Below are 13,548 nucleotides of genomic sequence, written 5' to 3'. Positions count from 1 at the left end.
CTTTCTGTTATACGAAAATAAAAAAATGTTTTCTTCCTCTCTCAGGTTAGGACAAAAAGTATTTTACATTCAGTTCACGCAGGACAAAAGTGAAAAAGTTTATGCTCAGAGGAAACATTTTGAACTAAATTCAGTTTCCAACATGTACTGGTTAATAAAAATATAAACATAGATGAAAATATGAGGGTTTGTAAAATCTGGCCCTAACCGGAGTGGCCAGAAATCATTTTCAGTGTCATTTGGCAAACTCTGCCTTATACATTTTTCCTCTCCCATCTATCTTTTCACACTTTTACTTTTTCCTAATTACCCTCTACATCATCTTCCTAATTTCAAGCTGTCTGCAAGAATGCCATAAATCACTCAAATGACCAGTTTCATACAATTTTTGTACTTCAGCTAAATATACAGAGTTTGAAAAAAGAGCAAAACTATGTTACTGGTTGTTGTAATTGTTATTGGTGATTATGTAAAGCCATAATAATAATTTGGTTTTTATGTCCAAATTTCTCCATGCTCAGTTTAAAGTCAGTTGGCTGATTTCCATTAGAACTCAGACACCTCAAATCATTTTTTGTCTGTTCCAACTCCAGCTAAGGTCATGACAAGGGACAGGTTCAGGACCATTATGTGGAACTTGCACCCAAGTAATCCTGAGGAGGATGTCAAAAATGACAAAAAGAAGGGAACACCAGGCTACGACAAATTATCAAGACTGCGGCCTGTTTATGATGACATCCTCAATGCCTGTCAGGCTTACTACCAACCAAAGAGGGAGCTGGCAGTTGACGAAAGGATGGTGCCAACAAAGGCAAAAACTGGCATGACCCAGTATATGAAAGACAAGCCAACTAAATGGGGAATAAAGCTTTTTGTGTTGGCCGAGTCAAGCAGTGGCTACACTGTGAGTTTTAGCTTATACACTGGCAAGACTCACACTGCAAGTGAGCATGGGCTGTCTTATGATATGGTAATGAAACTTATTCAGCCATCTTATCTTGGCACCGGCTACCATATTTACATGGACAATTTTTATACCAGTCCTACACTGTTCAAGGACCTGGCCAGCAAAAAGTTTGGAGCTTGTGGCACTTATAGGGAATCCAGGAAGGGATGCCCTAAAGGGAGGCCAAATGCTCTCACTAAAAAAAGTGGAAGAGGATCAGTGAGATGGATCAGAGAGGGCCCAGTGGTCTTTGTGAAGTGGATGGACACACGGGAGGTGTCTGTCTGCTCAACTATCCATCCTGCGTTTTCAGGTGAGACGGTGCAAAGGAGGGTGAAGAATGAAGTGAAACGCTGGATTGTGAAAGACATTCCATGTCCTACACCAGTCATGGCGTACAATAAATACATGGGTGGGGTTGACCTGTCTGATAAACTCATCCAGTATTACTCTGCACAACGGAAAACTTATCGTTGGTACAAGACTGTGCTTATGCATTTGGTTGACATTGCCACAGCAAATGCCTACATCCTACACCAAGAGTTGTGCAAAGCCAAAGGAGTGAAGCCCATGACACACAAAGACTTCAATGTGGAGATGGCCAGTCAGCTTTGTAGTGTGGACATGGCAGGTGTTCCAAGGAGAAAGGCAGCTGAACACATTCCTGTGCCCATTAGTGCTCAGCAAAATGCCAGAAACGGCAGACTGCAGTGCAGACACTGCCTCCGGGTGAACAAAGTCAGGAAGGACACGCAATGGAAATGTGAGGGCTGTGATGTGCCATTGTGCCTTCTGATTGACAGAAACTGCTTTGCACAGTGGCACAAGTAATTTGTTTTGTCTTGTGGCACCCATTTTGCAAATATTGTAAATAGTTGAAAGGGGGGGGGGGGAGACATTGTGATGTTGGAGAAAATTTGTGATGGAGATATTGACATATTTTGTAAATAGTTGTTAAAAAAAACGCCTGGGAAATTACCCACAATATGGTGAAAATATGACTAGTGCTAAGGAAAATGATTATTTAATGCTAAAAATACACTTAATCTTATGACATGTGTAAAGGGATAGTCAACACTTTATTTGGAACAGTTTTCTGTGGAGCATGGGGGAGCTCACAATAGCAGACATTCAAACAAAGCAGGGCCCTTTTGCCTCCCCCACACACAGAGCAATAAAGTTACATTCCGATGGAGCAGAGGAGACTTCTTGGCGCCAGGGATCTTCCGTATCAGGCAGAGATGACCACGAAGTGGTCCGTCCTCTTACTCAGATAAAAACCAGACATCTGAGCTGTGGTGAGGGGAGTTTCCGGGTTTCTTTGGGGGCTGGGGCAGGTCTCTGATTGGTCAGACAACGGAGCGCCTCCTTTGCATATATTAAATAGGGAAACGCCTCTTTGGTTAAAATTTCAGGGCAGCACCGGAGAGTGGCTGAGAGAGTTTTTTCCATCTTTTTCTCCACGTGGGCGCCTTTGTTTGTCTGTCTCTGTGTTTCGTGTTGTCTGTTTACCCTTGTCTGTATAAAATGTATATCTCTGTATCTCTGCAGCTTTGTTGTCGATTGCTTTTGTATGAATTAAACTCTGTGATCTGTGACGTCATTTTGCCTGTCGTTTCCTTGCCAGCTGTGACGACATCCGCTCGAGACCCGGCTAACAGGAGGAAGGAGAGCCATGCTTTTTCCAAAAGTTTAAGCTAACCTAATAACTTTCCTCCTTAACACTAGTAATTTGTTTTTTACTAAGTTTGTACAAAAGTTCTTAAAATTTACCCAAAAACTTTTCATGTTAGGCTGTAAAAATGGTTTGTTCAACATTTTTGTGAATATTATAGTAAAAATATCAATATTTTTTCTACTCGGATTTTGTTTCTGTGTGTGTTTTTTGCTCCAATGTGATAATAAATTTTGTCAAAATGAAACAAACACTGTAAAATCACAAAGTTTAGGATGTTCTGAAAATAATGATACCAAACAAGGTAAGGTAAATAGTTTTTATGGTGAAAATATAAGGGTAAATTCAAAATTAGACCAAAATGGCCATTTAGACCCAAGACTCCAAAGGGGGGTAATTGATGTCTGGTCAGTTGGGGGTCATATCGGCCGGTCATGCACCCTCTGATTTTTGTAACCTATCATCCTCGGCACCAGTTGCACATTTTAGTAACATTAAGAGATGCAGGAAAGTTTACAGCCAGGTTTGTTCCTGCAGGAATCTGGATCTCAGTCATTTGTAGGAGATGAGTTGGAACATTGTGTGCATGAATCTTATTGGCAGTTTCCAGCACCGTTCCTGTGATAAACCACAGTAATTTATTTTGCAGTTGAGAGACTTGATGTTTGGAAAAAACAGACTGCAGTCAATAGAAACAAGTGAAAATGGAAAGCAGTGTTGAAACTACAATTTACCAACGGAAAGCTTTTGGAAGTGTCAAACTCTCCCGACTTTTAAAGCGGGTGACTTTGTTCTTTGGAAATCTTAACTGAAAATAACGTTGTAAACCCAGATACTAAGAAAGAATAGAGGCAATCATTGAGGCAGTTCTGTTCTTCTAGCATTTATTCTTTGCAAAAAAAAAAAAACTTCATAGAGTGAAAGACCATCAATCAGAAAATCTTGCTTTCACAGGAGAAAAAACAAAGTTTGTCCACACAAGAAGTCGACTCGTTTCTGCCAAACTTTTACTCCAATAAGCCATTTGGTTAGTTTACTACTTTTACCTGTTTATTTAAACTTTTGTTTATTCAGAAGTAAATTTATTGAGATTGTCTGTTTTGCAAGAGTATCCTGGCCAAAAACTCTAGAGTTGGACACATTTTGCCTTCTGCTTTATTTTTAATAGCATAAATTCAACAAGTTATTAGAAACATTCCTCAGAGATTTAGGTCCATATTCACAACATGGCATTACACAAATTGAGGCAAATTTGTCAGCTGAATATTGTTACGTTTTCCATTTCTCAACAGTTGTTTGGTGGACTTCCTAGGACAGTGGTGGGAAGTAACGAAGTACAAGTACTTCGTTACTGTACTTAAGTACAATTTTCATGTATCTGTACTTTACTTAAGTAGATTTAATAATGGGTACTTTCTACTTTTACTCCACTACATTTTACAGTAAGTATCTGTACTTTCTACTTCACTACATTTCTACAAAAGTGTCGCGTTACTCGTTACATCCAAGTCGCACTGCTCTCTTTTTGTCCGTTAAAATATGAAGTTCAGGGACTTTAAGGTGGCGCCGTAAAATCCAAGCAATAACGTGACTTAGTGTCTGTTGTCACCCATCGCCTCCCCCTTTACTAGCACGCGGAGCTCCAGACATGCGCAGTGGTTTCCTCTGAGCGGGAGAAGATGTCTAACTAATCGATAATAGCTGCATAAATCATAAGATATGACGACATGTAAAACCAGCAGCGCTTGGTGGGACTTTGTCCAACTTTTAGCGTCACTTGGAAGGAAAGCTTAAAGAAAGGTAAGATCTGTGGACGTGATGCTAGCAAAGCTAGCTGTACTGAGACACATGTTGCATCTGCGATGAAAAAAAGTTGTCACTCATGCGCTGAATTATTGTGTGGATTCAGGAACGATCCGATTCTTCTGGACGGATCTTTACTAAGGTTGATGGGACTGAAGCCTCACTGAGAGCCATTCTTTGTTCTTGTATACACTGCAATAGCTATATATATATATATATATATATATATATATATATATATATATATATACACACACACACACACACACATTTATTTAATTGCCGAATAAGTAAAAGTTGAACGTATGAACACAGAGCATGCTCATTGATTGATTTTGTCTCCTGTCATGGTGGCAAACATGCAGTGGGAGGGAGGATGAGAACAGTCATGGTGCTCCTTCTGCTTGTTGCGCCGTTGGACAGTGTTCATAGTGTTGTTGTAATGTTACAATTACAACTGTAATTGTAACATAGCAATTACAGTTAATTGCTATGTTTCATGGTTTAATGGTGCAGACAGTTGTGGTTTCTGACATGGGCAATATGGGCAACCGCCCAGGGCGTTATTTTTATAGGGATGGCAGGCGACCTCTGCGGATTGTAGCACAGCGATGAAAGCAAAACAGAATGAAATGAGTTGTAATTGATACTGATTAAATATATTTCAGCTCTAAGTATTTATATCTAGGTGTTTTTATGGAAATGAGGATCTTTCAGATCAATCTGAGAACCAATTTTGATAGGTGCACTTCATTTTATTGTGTCATGTAGCGCAGGGCGCTGGTCTTGGTCTCGTGTTCAGTGGTCTTGACTACAACTCTGCTACGTGGCTCCTCGATTGCATGTCTTCCCCCCCACACCTTCGTTCCATCCCCTTTCAGTTGGATTTCTTTCTAAATAAATGTCACTAATGAAGTTCATGCTACGTTAGGACAGGAAATAAGATGTTTCCATCCCTGAAATTATGATGCATAGAATCACATATCTAAGTCTAAACTCTTACAGAGAATAAACACAATAAGAACATGTTTAATCTGTGACATTGTTTATTAAAATGGCACATTTATGATGTATTCAAATTAAATACTATCGGCACACTTAATGATATTAGCGATTAGGTTATGTATTCAGCAAGTACTTTTACTTTTAATACTTAAGTATTTTTAAAAGCCAGTACTTTTTTACTTTTACTTAAGTAAAATGTTAATGTGGTACTTTGACTTTTACTTGAGTACATTTTTGCCTGTGTATTTGTACTTTTACTTAAGTACATTTTTTGAGTACTTTCTCCACCACTGTCCTAGGAAACCACCTCCGTCAGGAACCCACAACTTCCCGTTTCCTTTGCCAGTCCCTTTTCTTTTTCACAGTCTGACCAGAACACGACCCTAACAAGAAGCTGCCATCTTGGATCTTGGATTTTTGTGAATCTAACTTCCACAACCTTTTCTGAGCTGTGATCTGAGCTCCACAGATCTGCCTGCAACTCTCATAGATTCATAATGTTTTTCTGTAATAGACTGAATTGTATGATAATAAATTCACCATAACTCAAACGGACACGGTGAAGTTTCTCTGTCTGCTTCTGCCTCGTCTCTCTCATGTCGGCTACACGTAGCTCAGCCTGCATTCAGGAGAAAATCCCTCAAATCATCATGAGTGCAAACACAAAGACTTTGAAATACAAACAGAGTTGGCCTTTTTTTCTGCATGGTCGTAACATTTTCACTGAACATATGAACGTGTCATCTTTTACTGTTTAAAACTAACTGTGCAGTTAAAGGAAGTGTATATTTGATCTAATTTAAAAAGATTTTTTTCTTACATGACAAAGCCTTCGTGCAAGCTGTGCAGATTGTAATCCGAGGCGCTGTCGATAATCGTGTTTAAAAGTTAATCTGGTTTATCTCTCCTCCGGTGGGAATCAGGTAGTCTGCCCACTCAGTGACCAAATACTTCACATTAACCCTCCAAGTTCTGCTCTTCCCTCACAGCTTTCCTGTCCATTTACTTAATTCCTCATATTTCCCAGGGGACAGATAAACATCAGAGGGAGACACGGCTCAACCTGAATGACATGAAATGTTACTCTGACCGTTCCTGTGCGATGATCATTTCCACGTCAACAGAAAGCCGTCATGTCCCAATCGTCCTTCACGGCTTCAGTGCATTGTGTGAATTACTAGGCGATTGTTTCTCATGATTTACTCCAAAAGCAAACCGCAAACAAATTTCAATTCAATTCCTTTATTTAACCAGGTTAACCCCATTGAGATCTGGATCTCATTTTCAAGGGGGACCTGGACAGAAGTCTGCAATACACAGCAACCTGGTTACAAAATGAAACTAATTAATACATATGCACAAGTGTAAAACAACATAAAAACAGTGACACTGTATTATAATAATTATTTTTTTAAATGAAATTAAAATTAAATCTTTGAGTGCATTTTACATTTTCATTCAACTCTGAAACCCCTAAATAAAATCAAGTGCAACAAATTGAAGTTTTATTTCCTGACGTAGGGCCGACTTGTGTGAAACTAAAAAGTCAGTATGGATGCAGCTGTTCTGGGGAAACCTCAGAGGATTGTTGAAGAAACACCAGGAACATCAGCCAGATACATAAAACAAGTCATAAAACAATTAAATTAAAATGCAAATTTTTTATTTATTTCTTAAACTTCAAGAGGCCTGTGCAGACGTCTGCAGCTACGGTTCCACATAATTGAGCAATTTGACATTTTGAAACACTCTAATTTTATAAAAAATAGATTTTAAGATGAAGTTTTGGCGCAGGATTTGGTGGGTTTTTTGGCCGTACTGAATTTGGTTTATTTCGCAACTGCAATAAATTTGAAGTTTTTTGCATCACTGCAGTTACATGATCAAAAACCGTTTGTTGCCACCGTCACACACCACGAAGATGACAGGAAGTAGTTGGAAGATGTTTTTTAATGACTTATTGCTTTTTAAACTGCGTTTATTTGCCAAGCTGTGTTTTTCCAACAATAGCAGAATATTGACCAAGTTTTGCACACATTTGTAATTTAAACGCAGCCACTGTGTGTGCGGCAAATGAAGCATCTGCTTCAGTGATGATCAGTTATGTTCTAAAAAGTGTTTTTAAGTTTTCAGAAATCAATCTGGTTGTAAAATTTTGAGGGTTTTAAAGATAATTAATGATAAACAGGACGCTGTGCAGAGATGATGGCTGACAAAGGCAGGATGAAAAGACATTGCTGCTGTAACAGCTGAACACACCGTTTGTCTGCTACATTTTCATCTGAATTAAATTAAATATAAATAGGAACATGGTTAGAGTCAACGCTCATGTTTGAGTAACACTGTGTCTGCACTGTGCAGGCTTTATGCAGTCAAATCAGTTTACCTGCTGCCTGCTGTGGGAACATTTAGCCTTGTAGGTAATTTTAATATCTCGTTGATAACTAATAACACAAAGATAATTATTACAACATACATGCTACATGAAAATGTTGCAATATCCAATATGTTTGGGATTTAAAAGATTTAATAGCCAACTGAAGGTTGCTGATTGAAAACACCTAAAATTATTTTACATTTTCAGGTTAAAGATACTCCAATAGATTAATCATATGAAAAATGCTGAATGTTGCAGCTCTAATGCATTTCCAGGGCACTCCATGTACGGTAAGCATACGTGCTTTTTAGTATGCAGAGGCAGGAATTCAGTTACAGTTGGTTTATTGATGAGCAGAATTATAATCTATTAAACAGAATAAAGCAAAAGAAATCATCAAACATCCGCGTTGTTTAAGACTCCAGACTGCATTGACATAAAACTGAACGGCTTGTTGTTGTTTCCAAGCAACCATTTAATAACCTGCCAAACTGGTATCACTGGTTCATTAATAAATGAAAAGGTGCACCTCAGCGGCCATCATGTGACTCATTTATTCAGCCGATGAGTCATCCAGATGCTGGACACACAACTGCATGTTTAGTCACGCCAACGGCTTTAGAGTCCTTTCAGAATAAAAGCAGGAGCGTCGCCCACACTGGTCCTGTTGGTGATGGTCATGGACAGAGATGCTAATCTTTCAGTGTCCAGCAATCCGATACAGAAATGACTATCAAACTTTTTGATTCAAAAATATTTTTTTCTATTCACATTGTGTAGAGATTCTGTTTGAATTATGTGAATGTCAAGAGGAAAAAACAGTGTGAACAAATCGAACGCTTACTTAAAACAATATAAGATTCCATACCATACCATTCTATATTAGGCAAAATTGGTTTGTGTATAAACTTCTGTAACTTAAATAACTGGTTAGCTTAACAGCCTGGCTTTTTGTTAAATAAAAAACATTAAAAAATTATTCAAAATACATGCAGTGGGCAAGACAACTTTCTACGGTGGACGAACGGAAACGTATCGGGAATTTCAGAACTTCAAAGGCCGAAAATGTTCAACTTTTGAAACTGAAGTTGTTTTCTGGAAAATTTCTGATATTAATCTGAACATTTCTGAATTTTTTGGTTGAAATTTACCTTTTTCTTTCTCTATCTACAGTGGACATTACGGCGACCCTGAGGTGCAAACCACTACAACATTAACGAAGCACAATTACAAATTACAAAAGCACTGCAACATTAACAAAACGGAAAGGGTATGTCCCAGTTGGAGACCTGAGAGATCGCTGATTGGACGACAGTGCTTTTGATGTAATTATTGTGAACCAAAACAATTAAATAATCACATCAAAAAGTTCGAAACGTTGTCCTTAGTTTTTTTCCCATTCCTATATATAATAATGTGTGAGAGATTGTGTCAGTGGCATTCATTAACCTGAAATACTTTGCAGAACGGTACTTTACGAAGTTCGGTCCATTTACTTGTATTAGCTCGCTGGTAGATAAGCCACTTTCAATATGGCGGACGCTATAACGTATCGCAACAACGGGCCGACCCGTTCAAGCGATAACTTCCTGTTCTAAAGCGCTGTCGTCCAATCAGAGATCTTTCAGGTCTCCAACTGGGACTTTCCGTTTCGTTAATGTTGTAGTGGTTTGCACCTCAGGGCCACTGTAGGCCATAACACACTGTAGTGACAGCAGTGAGGATGAGTGACTGCCAGAGAACAGCAGAGACACAGAAACTGAGGATGATGGAGGAAAACTAGTCACTCAGGATGCAGATATGAATGATGATGGAGAGGATGATGAAGGCCAGGATCCAGAGAGTGATTTGATAGATTTCTTTCGACATTTGTTTCCTGAAGATCTCATCGATGGTATAGTTTACACCACCACTTTGTACGCGCTTCAGAAAGGAAAGGCAATCCGGCTGTGAGAAGAGAGGAAGTGCTCATGTTTTAGGGATCAACATGTTCATATTCAGCATCCTGGATGCGCTGGTCTAGTGAGGATCGTCTTCGATGTGAAAAACACAAACAGATTCCACGATGCTGCATGAACAAGAAAGACCGAATACATATGAATACAGAGCTGTGTGCCACTGAGCCTGGATGCGTCAGCAGCTTTAACACTGCATAGGTTCAGTGAACCGTGTCAGTGTTTACACCAAGATCTGCTTATATGTGGATATAATACTGTTCTTGTAAGTGGAAATATTTCAAATTAGTCAATGTAGAATATTTACAGTTGTATCATAGGTTTCAGCAATAAACCAATCAGAAATATTTATGGTTTTACCATGTAACATGATGAAATAGGAAATTCCACTCCCTGAAAAAAAAAGACATTTTGGGGAAAAAAAATCTGATGTTTTTTAAATGTTAACTTTTAAATATGGAATGAAAAATATTTATAATGGCATATGGGAACTGGTGAAAGGTTAAAAAACAAATAATCCAGTCTGCTTAAAAACCTTGGTTTGGTTCAAGTGAACTCTGGCGCGGTTTGAAAGTATGTGGATCCAAGCAGACCGGAGACTGCTCCAAGTGCAGGAGCGGACTAAAACACAGGGCATTCTGGGTAAACGGAGCCAAAATAAATGAGTGAGTTTAGCACTACAGGGAGAAATGTCTCCTGATTTTTTACCAGAGACAGAAGAGAAATCTTACAACCACTAAAATCTGATGCTGCTGCATTTTCGTTTACAGTTTGTGAGGGAGAAAGTTGCGCTGAGTGTCTTCTTCAGAGGTTTTCAAGTTGTTTCCTTCAGTAGTTCTTGGTGCAGCGCCCCCACAGGCAAGAAGGTGAAAAAGGTTGCTCAAAGGGTTTGGTTGGTTTGACTCAGTGCAGTGTGAAAGCGAACTGCAGCAGCTGGAAGTGGAACAAATGTTTGGATTTTGGTCCCCAATCAAATTGAGTATGCCGATGTGAAAACACCCTTAGTTACAACATAACCAAACACTTGGCTGGTTGTGTGGATCACCAAACATGTTTAAGTGATTCAGGGCAGCAGAGTTTAGACCAGACCAATCGGACCTAAAAGTCACTTCCTGCTGACCACATCTGCTAGGATTTGTGGAGTGGCATCTGCAGAAACCCAGCATGCCTTTATGCACTTCATGATCCGCGGTTTGTCTTGACAAGCCAGGCACACCTGTGATGAAGAAAGAGCCACAAAATGAAGGTGAACTTCTCCCAAAGGCAGAACCTGACTAAGTGTTTGAACTTTTACCATCAAAGTGGGTCAATAATGGTTCATCCATCTTTGTCCTGTAGGAGCTTTCCTTTGATTGATGGGAAGTCAACCCAAGTGGTGGTCTTTACCCCCCTCATTCATTTAAAATGAACCGACAGCTGCCATCTGCCCATGAACTGAATTTTTCTGCCCCCACCTTGTAGCTTTAGCTTTTTGATCAAATGATTGGCTCTGGCTCTTCTGTCCTGCCAAGAAAGTTTGAGTACTTGTACTCGGATCGACCAAACCTGCAGTAAAACTCTTACTTTGCTGAGCCAGTTGTGTGCAGCATCAGGTCATTAACACTTCAATGCATCTTCTCTGTGGATTTCCCTGAGCATGCAGTCATCCCTCTGAGAAAGATGATCATTTTTATCACTGTCTTCATAACCTCAGCATATTTATCTCACAGGGTGGAGAGGAGAAGTGTTTGATGAATAATGCAGCTGCAGGAGATGAGCGCAGGATTGTCCTCTTTTAATATCTTCTGTCACTCCCCCTCCAATGAAGACAGTTCCTTCTATGTAAAATATAACTCTCTTACTAAGCTTTACCATAGCATCATGCTTCCTCCACCTACAGTAGCAAACCAAGGGAACATTTATTAACTTTTGTTAGGTGGGGAAAAAAAAGATATTTTAAAGAGTGAAGTATGTACTACTGCATTAAAAGGCAAAGACAGCTCTATGTGAAAATCTGCTGCACCATAAGAGTAACATGGAAACCAGACTGGAGGAGAAAGCAGAACAGCTGCAGAGGAAGACCAACAGAAAGATAATACAGAAACACAGAGGGAGGAAAACTAAAACAACAGAACATCATGTCTAACACCAGCATGAGAAAATAACCTAAAAACACAAGCAAACATCAGGAATACGAAGCTAAACACAAAGGAACGAACCAAAAAGAAACAACTACACAGAACTGAAATGGATACAACAATTTCTAAACAACTGAAACATGATTAAAACATAAAAAACACAAATCCCTGTGAGGCGTTAACACTGTTCTATTAAACGTATGAGGGCTGAAAAACATGCACATTCAGAGCAATAAATATATGTCTGCAGCAAAGCTAAGCTACATTAAATCATATTAATGTTCATAAAGCAATAACTCCATCTGAAGAATGAACTGTTTACATTTGCATGAGCAATCTCTGTTACATTTCAAATAAACAGGATATTTTAGCATATTTCTCTGCATTAAAATTATTCTAATCAATATTAAATCAATAACTAAATATTCCAGGAATAATCAACCAATTAATGAATAAGAAACAAAGTGAACAAACGTCTAATGGATGCTACAGAGTTCTGCTAAAGAGAAAGTTTTTTTCTGTTTGGGAGATAAATATTAAAAATATTATCTAAACTAATTAAAGATTAAAAATATTCAAGAGACTTTTATTCTCTGAATACTCAAAGCAGCATTTAAAATGCCAGTCAATTCCTGACAAAAAGATAAATCAATGAAAGAAAGAAAATGTAATTAAAATGTTTTAGTTGCTGAGTGGAACCTATCTGAAGTGTGAAAGCACAGATTCATTGGCTTCACATTGTTGAATTTTTTTATTAGCCTCTTCAGTCCTTACTTTCTCACCCTTTCAAGGCTTGCAGAGACGCACACTTCTAGCTGATGAATTATTCAATTTAAACATAAAAATGTATCGAAATGACTAACATCTTACTAAAACAACTTTAAAGTGTCACATTTCATAAGAAAATCTATGATTATACTTGAATCTCTTCACATGAACAGGAGACTCACGCTCTGTCACTTTATTCTAAACTTTGTGAACCGTTTCTAATCCTGGCGCTGTGTTTTTATGCCCCTCTGTCTAACACATACTTGATGATGCATAATGATGCTGCTTCCAATACTGGGTGCTTTTCCTTTAGGGATCCACTAATTACTTTCTCTTTTGAAATCTCCTGCTTACGCACAGCAGATAATAACCTATGTGAGTTGAGTTATACGTGTAGGGATGGAGGCCTATAAAAAAACATGAGCAAAGCTTTTAAGGCCCTCCGCGTTTTGCATTGAGTGTTTGAAAGTGATCTCTAGCGAAAAAGCAATTAATCCAAATGACCAGATCAGTGTAAGCCCCCCGGACGGTGTGAAATGTCAACCCGTGAACACTGTATTTTAATCGACAAAGTTACTCAATAACTTGATGGCAGTCATGAATTTTTATTACACTGTTCACAAGGTTTACTACCTTAATCAGAAATTAAATATTTGATTTTTTTACACTCCTGAAGCAAGCAAACGTTTCTATATTTTTTGTGCTGAGATAAAGATCGCCACAATGCCATAAATCATGTTTGGACCAGACTTTTTGTTCTCACTGGACAAATTGTCACAGAATACGTCCTGATTTATCTTCCTTTTGTGATTGACTCAACAGTAAGTGTTCATTTTTCCCCTCTGCCCAATTAGTGATAATAAATAAAAGGTGTAAAACGCTGCAGTGAAGTCTATTGATCT

At 38.6% G+C, this 13,548-nt stretch overlaps 1 protein-coding gene across 1 annotated transcript; it reads left to right on the top strand.

The window, feature by feature from the left end:
- Positions 1-570: 570 nt before the first annotated feature.
- LOC116718317 (piggyBac transposable element-derived protein 4-like) lies at positions 571-1,901 on the top strand. Its single transcript, XM_032560138.1, has 2 exons — positions 571-1,776; positions 1,862-1,901. Coding segments are annotated over exons 1-2 (1,176 nt in total). The 5' UTR covers positions 571-601; the 3' UTR covers positions 1,863-1,901.
- The last annotated feature ends 11,647 nt before the right edge of the window (positions 1,902-13,548 follow it).

This window comes from Xiphophorus hellerii, chromosome 1, assembly GCF_003331165.1.
Source record: "Xiphophorus hellerii strain 12219 chromosome 1, Xiphophorus_hellerii-4.1, whole genome shotgun sequence".
NCBI classification, from domain to species: domain Eukaryota; kingdom Metazoa; phylum Chordata; class Actinopteri; order Cyprinodontiformes; family Poeciliidae; genus Xiphophorus; species Xiphophorus hellerii.
This window is presented reverse-complemented; position numbering and strand designations above follow the sequence as displayed.